We start from the raw sequence: 19,667 nt of genomic DNA on the forward strand, positions 1-19,667 counted from the left end.
ATGTTATATTATTTTAATCAAATCTGGCATTCACTTTTTCCATATATAGATTTTAAAAATAAAATTAAAACCACAGGAGCAAGCCTGGTGGAGAAGTATCGCATACAGCTTTCTCTTGAGAACAATCTCAGTTAACCAAAGGTCAGCAAAAGGTCACATCCTGAACAGGATAAACAGTAGATGGGATCCTGTCCAATCACGAGTCGTTGAGTTTACTGGTCAGTTTATTAAATGCTCCTCATCTTGTTGGAAAAGGTAGCATCTCACTGTTTAAACCTTAAGGCTTCCAGGGAGCTCTACCAGCCAACAGAAAAGGCTTCCTGGATGAGTGTGGCGCCTATTTATTTACCCTGCCCATCCTGGCAGGGACCACCAGATTGGTCAGTTTCCGGACCCCCTTTGTGATGGTGGTAAGTTCCCCTTTCCTTAACTGGGAACAGAACCCTGCCATAGAGCAAACCAAAGTACAAACCGGAGTCCTCTGGTCATGGTACGAGCATAAAGCACCCTTTCTAGCTCAAGGTTGGTCAGGCTACTGTACTGCAATGCCACAGGAGCCATGCCCCACCACAGGAACTCTGCCCTGCCACACGAGCCATGCCCTAGGTGTGCCAAGGCTTCCCACCTTTACCCCCCATCCATTGGTCCCTGCTCTTGGGTTTGACAAGCAAGACCCATCCATTTGTTTTGTGAGTACTGGGACGTGAAGGATGGCGTCCAAATTCACTTTCAGTACCACTTGGCTTCAGCAAATGCACAAAAAAGAGAAAGAAGAGGTGTAATAAAACAAGGTCTTCCTCTGAGATGGCATGGGGCCACAGAGAGAGGCTCCTCAGGGCCAGTGAGATGGTTTCCACATGGAGGCACTAAACCTAGTCAGCAAATCTTTGCAAGAGGTGGTCCTCTCGCCTCAAGCTGCCCCCGGCCCCACCTCCCGTGCTGTCCATGAAGCGGTCGCAGGGAAACTCAATGAGGTCCGCCTCGCTGAGCGCACACACGGTGGTGCGGGGCCGGTGCGACTGGAAGCCCGAGAAGTCCGCGGATACACCAGTGCCCATGGAGCGCAGTGGCCGTCGGGTGGAGTACATGTGGCGAACGTGGACCGGGCCCCCTCCCTTCCGCCTGGCACGTAGCTTCCTCCGGAGCCACCGCGATCCCCAGGCCGCCAGAGCCAGGAGCACCAGCAGTGCGTTGACAGCCAGCAAGACCAGGGTCAGGAGCTGGTAGTCGACGCCGCCTCGACCTCGTGCCTCCGGCAGGGTTACCAATCCCGCACAGTGGTCCCTGGGGGCCACGGGGCAAACTCTGCCCCCGAGCACGCCCTCCACGCACACTAGGTAAGGAGTGTCTCCGCGCAGCTCGTGCAGTGTGGCCGAGTCGCTGCGCTCGGGCAGGTAGACGAAGCGCTGGAACTTGGGCTGCTGGCCAAAGCGGTCGAAGAGCAGGCGGAAGCGTGCGCCGCCCTGCGGCCGGGGACTGCGGTGTTCGCGAACCGCCCAGCGCACTGAGGCGCTGTTGGCGCTCACCGCCTCCACCGTCAGGTTGCACAGAATGAATTTGTTGAAGTCACAGGGGTCAGATACCAGCGGTGGCAAGCCGACCCCACCGTCGGACAGGACTTCTTGCTCTTGCTGCTCCGAGGCTAGGCGCTGCTTCGCTGCGCGCTGCCAGCTGTCTCTGGCAGATGGTGTCCCAGAGGCGGGCTCAGCTGTCGGGGTGGGCTCTGCCTGGGCAAGATTGGCACGGGTGGGACCTCCTCGCTCAGACTTCTCGTGTAGGTCCATGGACTGTGGGACAGGACCCGAAGCAGCAGCGGTAGAGGGGCCCTGATGCTGCAGGCCTGGACCCCGCCGGCTCAATCTTAGTGAGCTTCGGTTGCCCACGAGCTCCTTGGCAGCCCCGCTCCAGGCCACTCCTGGTAGAAGTCTCCCCCTCTGCTGGGGCTGGGGTTGCGGCGGCAGCTCCTGCGCGAGACCCCCTGTAGGTGGCGTCATCCTCTCCCCTGTGGCTGTGGATAGAGGCCACTGCCTACTGCCTGCTGTAGGGGAAGGTGAGGGATCCACGCAAGACCCATTCTGCAGCAGTTGGTCATCCAGGTAATCCAGGTACTTGCCCCGCAGGGCCGGAGGGTGGCGACACTGCACGAAGACGGTAAGAAGGCGGCCCTGAGAATGCCAGTCGCCCATCCAGCGCTTCAGACCCCGCAACCGGCAGTCGCAGGTCCAACCATTGCCATCTAGATCTAGGCGGTAGAGAGCCGGGCTGGCGGCGAAGATGTCTCCAGAAAGGGCTCTGAGCGCGTTGTCGCGTAGGCTGAGCTCACGTAGCCGGCCCTGGTGGCCAAAGGTGGCAGGGTGCAGAGCAGACAGCTCATTGCCGCTCAGATCTAAGGCCTCCAAACTGTGCAGAGGCTCCAGCAGTGCCAGGGGAAGCTGGCTCAGCCGGTTGCCTTCCAGGTGCAGCTCGCGCAGGGCCTCCAGGCCCCAAAAGGCCTCTGGCGCGAGTTGTGTGAGCTGGTTGCCACTGAGGGAGAGCAGGCCCAGGCGTGGCAGGTGCTGGAAGACGCGGGGGCCTAGGTGCTGCAGGCTGTTGGAGGAGAGGATGAGCGTGGAGAGGGAGCGCAGAGGGACGAAGGTGGCTGCATGGCGCAGGGAGGGCTGCAGCTCGTTGGCAGAGAGGTTGAGGAATCGAAGCTTGCCCAGCTGGGTGAAGGCATTCTTGCCCAAAAAGCGGATCCGGTTAGACTCCAGGTGTAGGTAGAGCAGGTTGCCCAGGGGAGCGAAGACTGCATCCGGTAGTGCCCCTAGAGAGTTCCCGTCCAGTCGTAGCTTGACTAGACTCTCCAGGCCCTCGAAGGAGCCGCGGCTAAGGCGGCCAATCTCGTTACCGTTGGCATAAAGGATGCGCAACTTGCGCAGCGGAGCCAACGTGCCAGGAGCGAACGCCTGTAAGAGGTTGTTCCCCAGGTACAGCTCCTCCAGGCGCGAGAGCTTCTCGAAGGTCTTGGGGTGGAGAGAGCGGATCTGGTTGTACTGCAGGTCGAGCCGTCTGAGCTGCCCCAGGCGGTGGAAGTCGAAGGCGGTGATGTTGGTGATGAAGTTGCCGCCTAAGCTATAGGTGAGCACGTCCTGGGGACTAGGCAGCGAGCTGGTCTTGGGCACCGCGCGGAGCCCCCTGTTGGTGCACAGGAGGTGCTGGGGGTGCTGGCAGTCGCAGCGCTCGGGGCACACGGACTCTGCCCGCGGCGGGAACGCCAGGCAGCCGCACACCATGAGCCAGAAGCGCACGGCGCCGACACCCTCCATTGCCGCCCGTCCAGCGCTCTGCGGCCGGATCGTCCTCTGGGCCGGCCGGCTCTGTGTCTTCTCTGCATTCCCCTCGGCCGGGCCAGAGTCGCTAAAAGGCCTCTTTCGGACTTCGCTGCTGCTCAGTCCAGCCCTTCCTTCGCCCTTTGTCCGGGTGGCTGGCCCGGGTCTCCGCAGGCGGGCTTCGCGGAGCCAAATCAGGAGGCGCTGGGCGCTCGATGAGCCCCCGGTGCTACTTGTTGCATTTCTGCAGAAAACTGTTTCTTCGGCTGCGCGTCGCGGGGGCGGGAGGAACCAGCAAGAGTTGGTGCTTTTTGTTTGCGCTGGAGTCCGGAGAGCTGGATTCCCTGGCGCGGATTCTCCCCGCCAAGTGGATTCCCCCACTGCAGGCGGGATCCCTTCCAAGAGCTGCTGGGGTGCGGCTTGGCTGCGGAGCACCGGCCACTAGGCCCGCGTCTCCGGCGCCTGCTCGCTCGCGGTCCGGAGGGACTCGGAGCGCAGCCGGAGTGGGCAGCCTGGGGGCCGTGCACGCTGCGTCCGGAAGGGACCCATGTCGGCGAGGAGCGAGCAAACCCGGCGGAAATTCGTTCTTCCCACACTCTGCCCCCCGGGGGATGCAGGCGGAGAAAGAGGAGACGGCGGAGGCAGGACAGACCCCGGCTGGGGGAGGAGGAAACACTAAGTGGCTCCGCGTCTGGTCAGCCCCAGCCCGGACGCCAAGTGAGAAAAGTAGGGATTAAAAACAGCTGTACGGGTCGGCGCGCGGGCTGGGGGCGGGGGTGGATTACCGGGCGAGCAAACGGGGATTGCAGACAGAGACCTTTTTATTTTAGGCCAGTTCGCTGGCGGCTTCGGAGGAGGGCGAGAGTGCCTTCTCTTACGCATTTAACCTACTCTTCCCGGTGCCACCCTGAGGGAGGTTGAGGCAGCACCGACTCCCCCAGCTTTCTGCTCCAAGTCTGGGGGAACCTAAGGTTGCCTGCAGAAGGCCATCGGTGGACTGTTGTCAGAAGACGCCAAGCTCAGTCCTTTGAAAGTGTTTGGTTTTCTGGTGTCCTTTTGCTAGAGTCAAAGGAGAGGCACCACCCCTTTTAGGTTTCTAAAGTGAATATCCACTGGATTCCGCTCTGGGAAAGACCGTGAAGAAAGTTCCTAAGTGGGGCTACAGTGGTTGTGTCAGGGCCAGATTTGGCGATTCAGCCCTATTAATTCCCCTCAGTCTTAAAGCCCTTGATGTAGGCCCTGAACGTGTGCCTGTAGACAATAACCTGCACAGCTCCCTGGGAAATTGCTTCCTGAAGGGCTCTCCTGCTTTGTGCCTGAGGTTGCAGCGGTCTTGGAAGTTTTCAGGCTCCACTGTGCCGAGGCCTGGATCGGTTGGGGAAAAATAGTAACATTTATTAACAATACAGAATAGGGGACCATTTCATTGACAGTTCCTTTAGGGGTAGTCCCTGAAGAATTAAAACCAAGCCAGAGATAGCTGCTGCTGTTGCTTGCTATTTGTCTATGCAATTAACTCCCCCAAGGTGTGCAGAAACTATAAATGTTTAGGTTTACGTTCTGCTAGCAGTGTGGAAAATGAGAGTACACAGCCTCAGTTCTTGAGGCTGAGCATCCCATGGGAAGGGAGGTGTATCGACAGGTCAAGTAAGATGAGCCAGTGAGAGGAGAAATCTGCAAAGACTCCAGTGATTTTAGTTACTCCAGCACTGCATTGTCTTGTTGAGCAGTTTACCAAGGGGAGTGATGGAGACATGTGCCGAACCTGGCAGGGTGGTAAGTGAAGGAAGACTTCATGGTGAAGGAGTGACCCTGACTTTGCAGGGAGGTGGGTGTGGGAGGAAAAAGGTAAGACACTAGTGAACTACATCCAGGTTACTGTGATTTGCTTTGAGTTTCAAATAAAAGACTAACTTGAGACACAAGTGTCTGTTTTCCTAAAATGAAATATGAAGTTTATTTTTCAGTTATTGTGACAACCCCAAACTCCCTTTAACTACTGACTCCTCCGGTGAGTGTGGCTGCTGGAAGTGGGAGAGCCTATGCTTGTACAGTGTTGTATACCTTGCTAGTTCTGCTGACCTTGGCCAAAGACACTGTCCTTGCCAGGAACAGGGATCATATGGAGTTTTCAGAGGAAACAGAACCCAAATGCTGCTGACTTTTAGGTTGAACCACCCCTAAAGATGCCTGGGATGGAGCAGCTTCAAAGTTCCTGCCTCCCACAGCATCCAGGCAGGGAACAGTTTAGAAGATGAGAGATGCCTGGTATAGAACGGGGGATGGCAGAAACCAAATCCCAATGCTTTGCATAAGCCCATTTCTTCTCTGGACCTTCTGCAGAAAAAAAAATCTCAGAGCCAGGATAAACAAAGGTAAGGGTTTTTTTCCGTATATCCATGGAGTATATGGATGGATCACCTAACCTCCTTCACAGTCACCTCTAAGTAAGACTGACAGACTTATCCAATATCTGAAGATAACACACACACACACACACACACACACACACACACACACAACACACACACGTGCACGTGCACACGCATAGGCACATGCGTATGCATACTCACACATGCATGAACCTGAGCACACCCAGTGTCAAGCATCTCCACCAGTCATCTGGATTGCCAATGAAGTGGTATCAACCAGAGCTTTGTGTCAAAAGAAAATTGCTCTTCTATCCTATTCCATTTTATTGAAACAACCCATCCGCTACATGTATTTAACAAAATGGATATAATGTAGCATATTTCAAGTTAGTAGGCACAGTTTCCAATGGTAGGTGTTGCTTGCCTCTTCAATCCGGTTTCAGGAAGGAAATCTACCGAGAAGGGGGTAGCACATAGCATTCCGATTCCTTCTTAAAAAGGAGGGGTCCTTCTTGAAAAGCACGTGGCCTAAGGTCAACTTTACAAGTTTAAATAATTCAGAGTAAACTGATAAGGTATTTCTGTAATACAATATGCTCATGTGTTTAGTTTATTTTCTGATAACCTTTCTCTTTCGGGAATTATAGTGATATTTTATTTGAATTTGGATCCCAGTCACCACAACCACTACACTCACTTCCATAGCAAAGAGCTGTAACAACTCCCAAACTGCATTTGCTTGGAGAACTGGCTGCTATTGGCACACTATGGAAAAGCAGCCATGAGAACTCACTGTCTGGAAGGGAATGGGAACTAGACCGTAGGGAGATGGGGAGGCTGCTGAATTACTCTGAACTATTTAACTATCGTTCACAGGTAGAGTTGACCCAAGGCTGCATGCTTTTCAAGCAACAGGGGGTGGGGAGGCTGCTGAGCAAGCAGCCTTGATGGTACCAAGTGATGAGAACTGAGAGGTGGAGATGTGGCGACTCCGGCAAAGAGCCCCGGGATGCTCCAAAAAGCCTGTGCTGGGCTTCAGAGCTGAGGGTATTACCTACATGGAGGTGAGCTGCTGATGTTGGAGGAGAAGCCTGAAAAGATACACAGTACAGGAATGCAGGAAGCTTCAACTCTACCTGTACCCTAGGGGTGAGATGTACTGGATGATTCTTCAGCAGCACCAAATAACACTGGCTCACAGGATGTCTAGAAACAGTTACTCCTTTCTTCTCCTTGAAAGATTTTACCAGACAGTAGACATCACGTTATACTTTGTAGCAAAAGAAATCTCTGCCTAAATAAATCAAATAGACAATGTCTATCTGGCTATCTTCTTCTAGGTCCTTGGTTTTGGTGATATGGTTGGCAAGTGTGGCCCAAACATTGGACCAGGATATTCACTTGTGCAACACATACTTGGGCATTGATGAAGCTGTTATTCACTTGTATACACTGGGCACTGATGAAACTGTTATTCACTTGTATACACTGGGCATTGATGAAACTGTTCAATCACCATCAATGGGCTCCTTCCCTACATCCCATGCCTTTGAGGGTCATGTCTCAGCTTTCTTCTGATGGTGCCCCTCCCTCTAAGGGCAGAATTTCAGGTCTCCATGGGGATGTACCTTCCATAGGCCGGGGCATTCCTGCTCAGGGTTTCTGGGACCCAGGATTTCCCTGTCTTTCTTTTTTGGTAACGTTTTTGTTCCTCCGTCAAGTTTGTCAGGCCACATGGTGTATAGTCTAGATAGCCAAGGGAAGGCCAAGAGACAGATGTATGAAAGGAATCTCGAGACAGGGCCTGTATTTTCCAATGGGATACACCCAAGAAAACTCTGGAAACACAGGGGATGAGAGCCGCAGAGGGGAGCTGGGTGCCTGGGGCTTCCTTTATCACTAATTCTAGACTCTTGAGATGTCAGCGAGGCCTGATCCCATGTAGCACTTAGGTAATGGGAAGAAGGTACATGTTTGATTGAGAAAGAACAAGGAAGTTAGAGGAATTAAAAGGAAAGCACTTTTTAGAGAGTGTAAATTCTCCTTTAGTCTAACGTAGCCAGGCCCAATTTTCTAGGAAAAGTGTCTTTAGAAAAGGCAAAAGCATGGCTATCTCCATTCAAATAACTGTCTTAACTATAAACGTTTTGTTAATGGATGGATTCCAGCTCGATCAGGTTCTGGGAGAGTCACGTATCAATTATGTTTGATTGACAAGTCACAACTGGAAATCCTGGAAGGAATTCTACTCAGCAGGGGACCTGTGCTCTATGCACCTTGAAAACTTGCACCCAAAATTCTCAAGCAGAGGACACAGGCAGACGAGTTGGGGCCGGTCCCTGTGGCACATGTGTGTGTAACAAGGATCCTCAGATGCTCTTGTTCCAGCATGGAATCTTCTTGGATTTGCCAAGGATATACACAGGTGTTTTCCCCAGAAACCTGTGGTCCCTACTGAACTTTCCATATAAAGGTATGAAGAAGGCTGTGTCTTCAGCAGCTCCTGGAGCTGGGCTGAGTTGGTTGAGGCACAGCTAGGGTGCGGGATGGGTTAAGAAGAGCATTCTGGCCAAGGCTCCTCTGGCAAGGGGTTGGGACTGGGGGTGGGGAGATCAGGACATGGGGCTAGCCAAGCCTGCTGGAGCAGCGCCCTGGATTTTACCCAGGGCCGCCGGCAGCTGTTTCCCCACCATGTGTGAGCCAACCCCAGATAGGCAGTGTGGCCTCTGACACAGACACACAGTAGGAACCAGAGTTCCCTGAGGTCCCTTCCCAGGTTATCAAATGACCCTCCCCAAAGTTGGCTTTCACCCCCTAAATAAGCCTCCTCTCATTCCCCAGTCTGAAAAACAAATTTCTTGTCCTGGAGGGGTGGTCTGGAATGTGAATAAGGGAGCCACTGGTTTATAGAACATCTGCCAATGGGCCATTTTCCCCTTTGGGACATTACAGCAGTGCAGGTATCTGGCTGAAGACCAGAATGTCTGGGTGACAAAGTCACAATGTATGTTTACAAGCTCAATCGATGATTTTTAAAATGCGCACCCCAGGTTGAGAAGAGACAATACTCTAAATCACTTCCTTATGGCTGATGTGCTGCTCACAAAGACTGCATATCAGTCTTTTAAAGTGCTTTGAGACCACACGTGTTTCAGATTTTAGAGAGTACATGTGTATGCGCATGTGTGAACGTGTGTATCTGTGTGGATATTGGCATGGATGACATTGCCAGTTGAACATTCTTAAGTCCAAACTCTGAAATACTCAAATTTGAAACTTCTTTGAACATCAATGTGACTTTTGAACACTTAGAGGTTTTTTTTTTAATAAGTGTTTATTTTGATTTTATGTGTGTAAGTGTTTTGCTTGCAAGTATGTATGTGCACCATGTGCTGGGATGCTGTGGAAGCCAGAAGAGAGTGCAATATTTCCTGGAGTTCTGGATGGCTATGAGATGCCATGTGGGTGCTGGGAACTGTTCTTGTGTCCTCTGTAATAGCAGTAAGTGCTCTTAATCACTGAGCTGTCTCTCCAGCCCCACTTAGGACATTTTAAGATTAGGGCTGCTCAACCTATAACAATAATAATAGTAAGTAGGACTTACTGAAGACCAGGGATGAGGTGAGCATTCTGCATAGAATAACTCCCGTGTCTCCATTACTACCTTGTTATGTAGGAACTATCACCCACACTCATTTAGCAGATGACTGTTAAAAGTACAGGATCCTGGGCTCACTCTTCAGAATTGGGCCAAGGACTTTACTTAGCACATTGCTGGGTAATCGATCCCAAGGACCGAAGCTTAAGATAGCAAGAGCTAGGATTTTTAAGAACTTATTGGAAGCATCTCAGCATGTCCTTTGTTAGGAAGAAAATGGGCAGGACAAGACCAATCACACACACACACACACACACACACACACACACACACACACACACGACACCCAAATGAACAAAAAACCAAAACTGAACAAACAAACAAAACCCTATGCCCTAGAAGATCCCAGATTAGCTGGGGTAAATATGTGTATGAGTGTGATCAAGGGGTCAGCACCAGCATAGGTGAAAGCAGTGTGTCCATACTGTATGTGTCCACACAGTCCAAAGGGCACTCTGTCCTTTGAAATAATAACTGCTCCTTAGACCAGAGAAGGCAAGCACCAAGCATGTCTCCATCCCCTTGCAAAGTGAATGTATCCCACACTGGATTTTTATATTAAAGGAAAATCTACCAGTTCTGAGAAGCCCGATGATTTGAAATTAGCATGCACACACAGTCTAAGTATCTCCAAGTGGCACAGTGAACTGTAGCTACTCTGGCACTCCCCACGGGAAAGGCAGATGCTGAGTGAGCATAACGACTTCGGAAATAAGGCAAATCCATTCCTGTTTATGGTTACAGCATCGAGCTGTTTACATGGAGCTGAAATTTTAGAGCAGTAATATAATGTTGTCTTCCGGAGAATCAAGTGGAGTTAGCAGCCTACAGACATACCCTAGGTACAAAAGTGTCTCTTAAGAAGAAAAATATGTGTCATTTAGGGAAAACCAAATGTGTGATTGTGCTTTATGATATAACTTTTCACTATTCTTTATTTCAGATTTTATCTCTACCTCACTAAAACATTTATTTAGCCACACACAACTCCACCCATCTAAAGGGCCATAACCCTTTCCACTTCATTTTGGGGGCATTCAATAACCAATCCTGGATTTTCAGCACCTTCACAAACAGGAAGAGGCAAAGAAAATCAGGTGTTAGCAGGTTCTGGCTTTAGACAGTGAGGGAAAAAAACCAATTTTCTTTTTACTCTACTTCGCGTGTTCATGATTGCTGCATGAATTGAAATTAAGATTAAGGTATCTTACAGCACACTTTCATATTTAATATTTGAAAATCAATATAGATCTCATTATGAAATCAGGTGAGAATTGTTCATCTCTCCAGTGTTATTGTTTGAATCGGAAGTGTCCCCCCAGAGTTTCCTGGTTTTGACACTGGTTCCCTTGCTCGTGGCACGGTTTTCAGAGCCCGTGGGGCTTTTAGAATTGGACCCTCACTGGCACACTTCAAGAGGGGTCAGTCATACTCAGCCCTGCTCTGGGTCTCTATTCTGCTTCCTGGTCTGCGACGATCTGAATGGCCTCGGCAGAATGCCCAGCTGCCGTGAACTGAGCTCTTTTACCATGGATGTCTTCCTTGCCGTGGTGGCCTGAAACCGTCAACTGCTGGGGACGTCTTTCTGTACGCTGTGAATATATGTGGTTCCCATTGGTTAATGAATAAGCTGCTTTGGCCTATGGCAAGACAGCTTAAAGGCAGGTGGGAAATCCAAGGAGGGGGACAGGAAAGAGAAAGGTGGAGTCTAGAGCGATACTTTGTGCCGCAGCCAGGAGACGCAAGATGTAAAAGTACCGCTAAGCCACGAAGCCAGGTGGCAATGCACAGATTGATAGAAATGGGCTGAGTTGAGTTGTAAGAGCTAGCTAGCAAGAGGCCTGCCATAGACCATACAGTTGATAATTAATATTAAGCCTCTGAATGATTATTTTATAAGCGGCTGCGGGACTGGAAAAAAACCTATGGCTACAGTCAACCAAAGCAAAATTGTTCCTCCCTTGAGGGGATTTTGTACAGCTATGCAAAAGTAGCACTTTTTTCCTGTTTTTGAGGAAAGGATGTCAAGAATTAGAGAAGTTAGCTAACTTCTGGAACAATCTATGCTATGCTGGAGAATGAATGCAGAGCACCCTCTGAGCTATTGGCTGTTGACTCCAGGTTTTTACGGATAGACCCCAAGAGGCTGCTCATTGACAACATGGTTGTTTCACACCAACAAGGCCGGTCTGAAAATTGATAGTACTTAACTACTCAAAGCATTTAACAACTGATAGAGCAGGACACAGACAGTCCAGAAGAGTGGCCGCTGTGAATCAGCCCATTGTGTTTACCTGCTGCAGGTGGATGCGCCGGTCCTTGATTAGACTTTCTGAGTGATATTTTATTTCTCTTTCCCTTTGCCAGTGAGTACGACAGTCAGAAACCCTGGAAATATTCAAGGCCTTCCTAGCTCCAAGTACTTTCAGGTTTCTGGGACCCTTTTCTCCGAGTTGAGGCTCACTAGAGTGGCTCAGATTTCACAGAAAACGGTTGTGTGGAAGCAAAGAGAAACCAACTGTGATGAATCGCAAGCTAGGTTTCCAATCTCTAGGAGAAATGGCCTCCCATTCTCTTCAGTGGGATGTATGGAACTCATTAAAAATTGTTATTTGTAGCTGGGCGGTGGCGGTGCATGCCTTTAATCCCAGCACTCAGGAGGCAGAACCAGGCAGATCTCTGTGAGTTCGAGGCCAGCCTGGTCTATAGAGCAAGATCCAGGACAGGTACCAAAACTACACAGAGAAACTCTGCCTCGAAAAAAAATAACAACCAAAAAAAAAATTGTTTTTTGGGGCCAGGGAGATGGCTCATCAGGGAAAGCTACTTGCCTGATGCCTTGAGTTTGATCCCTAGACCCTTCCCTCATGGTTGAAGGGGAGAGCTAGCATGCATGCACAAAGAAATAAAAATTACATAAGTAAACTTTTCTAAAATATCATTTTCCCCTCACAAACAAATCTGAACTATTTTAATTGATGACTGAAATATATGTGTAGAGGGCCACTGCATCACCAGATAGGAGTATTGGTCTGGTATGAGGAAGGCTGCGTTAAATTCTAAGATCCCTTCCAGTTTAAAACATAAAGGAGACAATTGCATTTCTTCTTGGAACACAATTCAGTTCATTGGAATAAGAAACTCTTTTGAAGATTATTCATCTAAAGGACTAGCAACCCATCCTTCAAATTTTCAAAGTCTTCCTATAAAAACTTGGGGGCACAAGTGTCAACTCCCCACATTTTCTCTTCCTTGGAGTAGTAGATGTCTCCTTAGCCCAATGTCAATGTGTTGAGGCCGAATAAGGAAGGCACATTCAGACCTATGCTGAAGAAAACTCTAGTTCTATCCTGGCAAGAAATAGCCTGCCAATCTCAGTAATGAAAATAATCCTGCCCAGTTAAGTAATTGACTGTATATATTGTAAATACTCTGAAAGTGCTTGCAGATTGCATCAAAAGACCAGGAACATGGCAGGAAAGGAAATGAGGGGGAGGAAGCCTCCATCCCTCTTCAGAGAGACTGTAATTGTCTGTGAAGGTTTGCACATTGATTACACTTAGTAACACCATATGCTGAATGGGACATGAGATCAAAGACCCTGCCACAGCCCTGGAGCCCACCCCTCCAGCGAGATGAAATGTGTCTGTTGGGAGAATGCTAATCCATCCATGAAGACACTTCCCTGGGTTCCCCTACACTCCCAACTCGGTTTCAAAATACAAAGGAGCAGCTGCTTCAGATCTCAGTGCTCTTCAAACCTTCTTCATTGGCATAGTGCTCTGTAGAGTGGGGGGAAAGTTCTTACCACTTAGATTGTTTGGAATCCAAGAATTTTCAAAGCCTTAAATTACATTTTTATTTATTTATTTATTTATTGAGAAAAATTCTCACTATGTAGCCTTGGCTAGCCTGGAACTCACTATGTAGACCAGACATAGACCACGCTAACCTCAGGTGCACCTGCCTCTGCCTCCCAAGTGCTGGGATTAAAGGTGTGCACCACCATGCACAGCCCATAAATTGTTAATTTTTATAGTACACATGGCCTTAGAAATTTGGGGAGAAAGAGCTTGTTGGCCCCTGCATTTTCTTGGTTGAAGAGAGTATGGATTTTCTCATCCATTTTTATCTACAATAAAAATTGTACACAAGTTAAAAATCTCCAGGAAAAATAATATGATGTCATATACATTCTAGTGTTCCCTATCACCCTGCCTTGTCCTTCTCAGTTACAAATAGTCCTTCTGGTAAACCTTTTAAAAAAATCAATCTTGGTAATGGAAATAACCTTGGCTAGTCAGTTTACTGTATACAGAGTAAATATCCCCAAAGCTTTCACAAATGTCATAAAAAGCTAAATGCTTGTCATAAACCATCCATGTGACAAATACAAGCGATAAAAAGATGACATGTAGTTGCATTACCTCTGCCCTTGAACTGCATTCGTGGTCCAGGGTTCATTTTCTCATCTGTAAAAGGGGACAAATCATACTTGCTCAGTGTAAGAGTTTGGGAAAATATATGTGAAAGCGCTGAGAACAGAGTTCAGAAAACAGGACCAGCACCAACATCTCAACACTAGCATCTTCTCCATGACAATACCAGGAGGCCCTTGAGGCTAAGACGGAGGCCCACCCACAGTGCCTTGTTGTCCTGTCTGGCAACAACCCAGGGTCTTTACTTAAATGGTTGACCTTTAGCAGAGGTTAGGTTGAACTGAAAGTCTTAACCTTTCCACTTGTGCTGCTAGAACAAAATACCGGGGATCAGAGAATTTATGAGGGACAGATATTTACTGATGGTAGATATGGAATCTGGGAAGCACAAGATCAAAGTGATAGTGTGTTCACTGTACTGTAAGGATCTGGTCTCTGTAGCCAAGAGGAAACTTTGAATGTTTTACCCTCCAGAGGGAAGTACAACTCTGTCCCTACATAGGTAAAATGAGATCTGAAATGTGGGAGGGACCCAACCAAACCACAGCAAAGAGGAAACCATGCTCTGCTTCTTCTGTCTTCCCTGCAGGTTGGTTTCTGTCTTTCATTATTTGATTCTTCTCCAGGCTGCCTGGGTCCTAAGCACACAGTGTTCAACAACCCAATTCTCTCTGGAAATCTGATCAGACAGGCCTGGATGCCAGGTTTCCCGTGTTGTCACATGGTTCACACTCCAGATCCTTTGACCACACTGGACATAGGTTTCCTTCCGTGGGCAGTGATGTAGTGGTGGTGTAGTAGTGTTTTCCAGAGGGTTCTTATCATGTGTATGGCCTTTGAGGTATGAAAAGACTGTGCAGGGCGGGGAGGAGGTCCTGTGCGAGGCTGCTCCTCACTGCCATATCTGTCTCGGGGGTTCCCAGAGGACAATAGCCCATTCGGGCCTTAAGAAATGCTGCAAAAGTTTAGATTGTCCTAGGGTGTAAGGTAAGACTGTTGGCCTGCCTTGAGGGACACTGAGATAAATGTTCTGGAGCATCTCTCTCCTTTCAGCTATAAACATAAGCACTGAGTTGCATTTCTTAACTGGGACACTGTTCAGTTCACACACTGCTTTAGGGGAACGTGTTCTTTTAAAAGTCTGCATGTTATACAATGGACTGCAATTTTTCACACTGTGTGCTTGGCTGGTCTCAACTCATGGTATCAGATGGTCTGATATTCATCTGCAATAATAAGTATAGTATATATGAAGCCTATCACCTGTTTCTCACAGTTCTAGAAAGCTGTTTTGCTTTGCCTTTAAGCTGCCAAACTAACAAATGACTAGACCCTTCCTTCCACCAAGATACAGGTGTCAGAGCCGCACAGCTGAGATTATCGTTTAGCGTGCTGGGGATTCTGGCTAAAGAACTGCTGACTCTTCAAAGCATTGCTAGCGAGTACTGATGCTAGTACTGATGGGGTGTTTCCTGGGAATGTTGCCAATTGGAACATCATCAATGGTAAAACCTTCAGGGTAACTACTCAAGGATGCTCAGGTGAAAAGGCCCCTTTGGTACTCAGTATGTGACTTCTGCTCTTCCTTGAGGTGATAGATGTAATGACCAGCTTAACTAAAATTCCAGAGTCATTTTCCAGCCAAAAACAGGTAGCTACAAACGTCTTCCAGAATAACAAGCATTTATGACTGGCATCACCGTGTTGATCCTGTGCCAGGTGCCACTCTGAGCCCTCTGGAAGTATTCAATCACTAAATCGCCAACAGCCCATCCAGGAAAGTGCATTATTTCTCCCGTCCTAGATAATGCACCTGAAGCGAAGAAAGGTTCAGTAATGGGTACAAGGTCATCCAGCTAGACTCCAGTGACACAGTGGGAACGTAAACTAACAGCTTAAGGAAATTCCTCTTAATACTCACCATGTGAATCTTTGACCTAAGTGTCCTTGTTATGATTTTTGGAATCACTTAAAATTTTATTATTTATTTATGTGTTGGGGAGAATGGGGGTAGTGTGTGTGTGTGTGTGTGTGTGTGTGTGTGTGTGTGTGTGTGTTGTGCATGGGATGGGTTGGAGCGAGGTGGGATGGGGTAGGCACAGTGATATGGAAGGGATACCCTTGGAAGTTGGAAGGATATTGGAATACAGGTGGTTGTGAGCCACCTGGTCCGGATGCTAGGAACTCAGCCACCCTGCCCACCTTGATGATCTGGGACAACATGGAGTTTGAATCTAGAATTTCACATAGAGAATCCCAGAGCCAGTCCCTCCCATCTTCACTGTCAGGGACTGGTGGAGCCCCCCAAACCGTACTTAAGAGGCCTCTAGATCATTCCCCTATCCTTGCTGCTTGCCTATCAGCTACAGCACGATTGTGGGACTGCCCAGAGTCTGAACTCTAGTCCTCTGGAAGAGCAGCAAGTGCTATTAACCACTGAGTCATCTCTTCAGCTCCCATGGCCAATTTTGATACATAATATTTTCCAGAGTAACTAGTCTGCCCTTTCAAATACATTGTTTGAATGACAGTGTTTTGAAATATGATTCTTACAGTGGAAATTTCAAAGCCATCAGCATCTATTCCCATGCAGAACTCAGCATTTTCTTCATTCCTACTATTGGTTCATATTCATGAGCTCCACAATAGCACCACTTATTTTTTTTTTTTTTTGTTTTGTTTTTTTTGTTTTTTTTTGTTTTTTTTTTTTTTTTAATTTTTATTTTGCAATACAATTCAGTTCTACATATCAGCCACAGATTCCCTTGTTCTCCCCCCTCCCGCCCCCCTCACCTTCCCCCCAGCCCGCCCCCCATTCCAATCTCCTCCAGGGCAAAGCCTTCCCCACAGACTGAGATCAACCTGGTGGACTCAGTCCAGGTAGGTCCAGTCCCCTCCTCCCATGCTGAGCCAAGGGACCCTGCATAGGCCCCAGGTTTCAAACAGCCAACTCATGCAATGAGCACAGGACCCGGTCCCACTGCCTGGATGCCTCCCAAACAGATCAGGCCAATCAACTGTCTCACCCACTCAGAGGGCCTGATCCAGTTGGTGACCCCTCAGCCATTGGTTCATATTTCATGTGTTTCCGTTTGTTTGGCTATTTGTCTCTGTGCTTTATCCGACCTTGGTCTCAACAATTCTCTCTCATATAAACCCTCCTCATTCTCGCTAATTGGACTCCCAGAGATCCACCTGGGGCCTAGTCATGGATCTCTGCCTCCAGATCCATCAGTAGTTGGATGAGGTTTCTAGCACGACAATTAGGGTGTTTGGCCATCCCATCACCAGAGTAGGTCAGTTCGGATTGTCTCTCGACCATTGCCAGCAGTCTGTTGTGGGGGTATCTTTGTGGATTTCTGTGGGCCTCTCTAGCACTTTGTTTCTTCCTATTCTCATGTGGTCTTCATTTACCATGGTCTCCTATTCCTTGTTCTCCCTCTCTGTTTTTGATCCAGCTGGGATCTCCCACTCACCCAAGCTCTCTTTCCCTCGACCCTCGCCCTTCACTACCCCCACTCCTGTCCAGGCTGTTCATGTAGATCTCATTCCATTTCTCTGTCGTTGGGCGATCCCTGTGTCTTTCTTGGGGTCCTGTTTTCCAGGTAGCCTGCCTGGTGATGTGAGTAGCAGTCCAGTCATCCTTGTTCCACATCTAGTATCCTGTTATGAGTGAGTACATACCATGTTTGTCTTTCTGAGTCTGGGATACCTCACTCAGGATGATTTTTTCTAGATCCATCCATTTGTCTGCAAACCTCATGATGTCATTGTTTTTCTCTGCTGAGTAGTATTCCATTGTGTATATGTACCACATTTTGTTTATCCATTCTTCAGTTGAAGGGCATCTAGGTTGTTTCCATGTTCTGGCTATTACAAACAACGCTGATATGAACATAGCTGAACAAGTGCTCTTGTGGTGTGGTTGAGCATTCCTTGGGTATATGCCCAAGAGTGGTATAGCTGGGTCTTGGGGGAGATGGATTCCCAATTTTCTAAGAAATCGCCATATTGATTTCCAAAGTGGTTGTACAAGCTTGCATTCCCACCAGCAGTGGAGGAGAGTTCCCCTAGCTCCACATCCTCTCCAGCATAAGGTGTCTTCAGTGTTTTTGATCTTAGCCATTCTGACAGGCGTAAGGTGGTATCTCAGAGTTGTTTTGATTTGCATTTCCCTGATGATTAGGGATGTTGAGCAATTCCTTAAATGTCTTTCAGCCATTTGAGTTTCCTCTGTTGAGAATTCTCTGTTTAGTTCTATAGCCCATTTCTTAATTGGACTGTTGGGCATTTTGATGTCTAATTTCTTGAGTTCCTTATATATTCTGGATATCAGTCCTCTGTCAGATGTGGGATTGGTGAATATCTTTTCCCATTCTGTAGGCTGTCGCTTTGCTTTGTTGACCGTATCCTTTGCCCTACAAAAGCTTCTCAGTTTCAAGAGGTCCCATTGATTGATTGTTTCTCTCAGTGTCTGTGCTACTGGTGTTCTATTTAGAAAGTGGTCTCCTATGCCAATGTGTTCAAGACTACTTCCTACTTTCTCTTCTAGCAGGTTCAGAGTAGCTGGATTTATGTTGAGGTCCTTGATCCACTTGGACTTAAGTTTTGTGCACGGTGATAGATATGGATCTATTTGCAGCCTTCTACATGTTGATATCCAGTTTTGCCAGCACCATTTGTTGAAGATGCTTTCTTTTTTCCATTGTGCACTTTTGGCTTCTTTGTCAAAAATTATTTGTTCATAGGTGTGCGGATTAATATCAGGGTCTTCAATTCGATTCCATTGGTCCACATGTCGGTTTTTATGCCAGTACCAAGCTGTTTTTATTACTGTAGCTCTATAGTAGAGCTTGAAGTCAGGGATCGTGATGCCTCCAGAGGTTGTTTTATTGTACAGGATTCTTTTGGCTATCCTGGGTTTTTTGTTTTTCCATATGAAGTTGAGTATTATTCTTTCCAGGTCTGTGAAGAATTGTGTTGGTATTTTGATGGGGATTGCATTGAATCTGTAGATTGCTTTTGGTAAGATTGCCATTTTTACTATGTTAGTTCTGCCTATCCATGAGCATGGGAGATCTTTCCATTTTCTGACATCTTCTTCAATTTCTTTTTTCAGGGACTTAAAGTTCTTGTCATATAGGTCCTTCACTTGCTTGGTTAGTATTACCCCAAGGTATTTTATGTCATTTGTGGCTATAGTAAAGGGTGATGTATCTCTGATTTCCTTCTCCGCTTTTTTGTCCATTGTATATAGGAGGGCTACTGATTTTTTGGAGTTGATCTTGTATCCTGCTATGTTGCTGAAGGTGTTTATAAGCTGTATCAGTTCCTTGGTGGAATCTTTGGGGTTGCTCAAGTATACTATCATGTCATCTGCAAATAGGGAAAGCTTGACTTCTTCCTTTCCAATTTGTATCCCCTTAATCTCCTTATGTTGTCTTATTGCTCTGGCTAGAACTTCAAGTACTATATTGAATAAGTATGGGGAGAGCGGACAGCCTTGCCTCGTTCCTGATTTTAGTGGAATTGCTTTGAGTTTCTCTCCATTTAATTTGATGTTGGCTGTTGGCTTGCTGTAAATTGCCTTTATTATGTTTAGGTATGTTCCCTGTATTCCTGATCGCTCCAAGACCTTTATCATGAAGGGGTGTTGGATTTTGTCAAATGCCTTTTCAGCATCTAGTGAGATGATCATGTGGTTTTTTTCTTTGAGTTTGTTTATATGGTGTATCACATTGACAGACTTTCGTATGTTGAACCATCCTTGCATCCCTGGAATGAATCCTACTTGATCATGGTGGATAATTGTTTTGATGTGGTCTTGGAGTCTGTTTGCCAGTATTTTATTGAGTATTTTTGCATCAATGTTCATGAGGGAGATCGGTCT

At 47.8% G+C, this 19,667-nt stretch overlaps 1 protein-coding gene across 1 annotated transcript; it reads right to left on the bottom strand.

Annotated features, from left to right (window-relative positions):
• Window positions 1-211: 211 nt before the first annotated feature.
• On the bottom strand, window positions 212-4,674 carry Tril (TLR4 interactor with leucine rich repeats). The gene has a single exon (XM_059257862.1). The coding sequence runs from the start codon at window positions 3,303-3,305 to the stop codon at window positions 873-875; it is 2,433 nt and encodes an 810-aa protein (XP_059113845.1). The 5' UTR covers window positions 3,306-4,674; the 3' UTR covers window positions 212-872.
• Between the last annotated feature and the right edge of the window lie 14,993 nt (window positions 4,675-19,667).

The sequence above is a fragment of the Peromyscus eremicus genome, chromosome 3, assembly GCF_949786415.1.
Source record: "Peromyscus eremicus chromosome 3, PerEre_H2_v1, whole genome shotgun sequence".
Taxonomy (NCBI): domain Eukaryota; kingdom Metazoa; phylum Chordata; class Mammalia; order Rodentia; family Cricetidae; genus Peromyscus; species Peromyscus eremicus.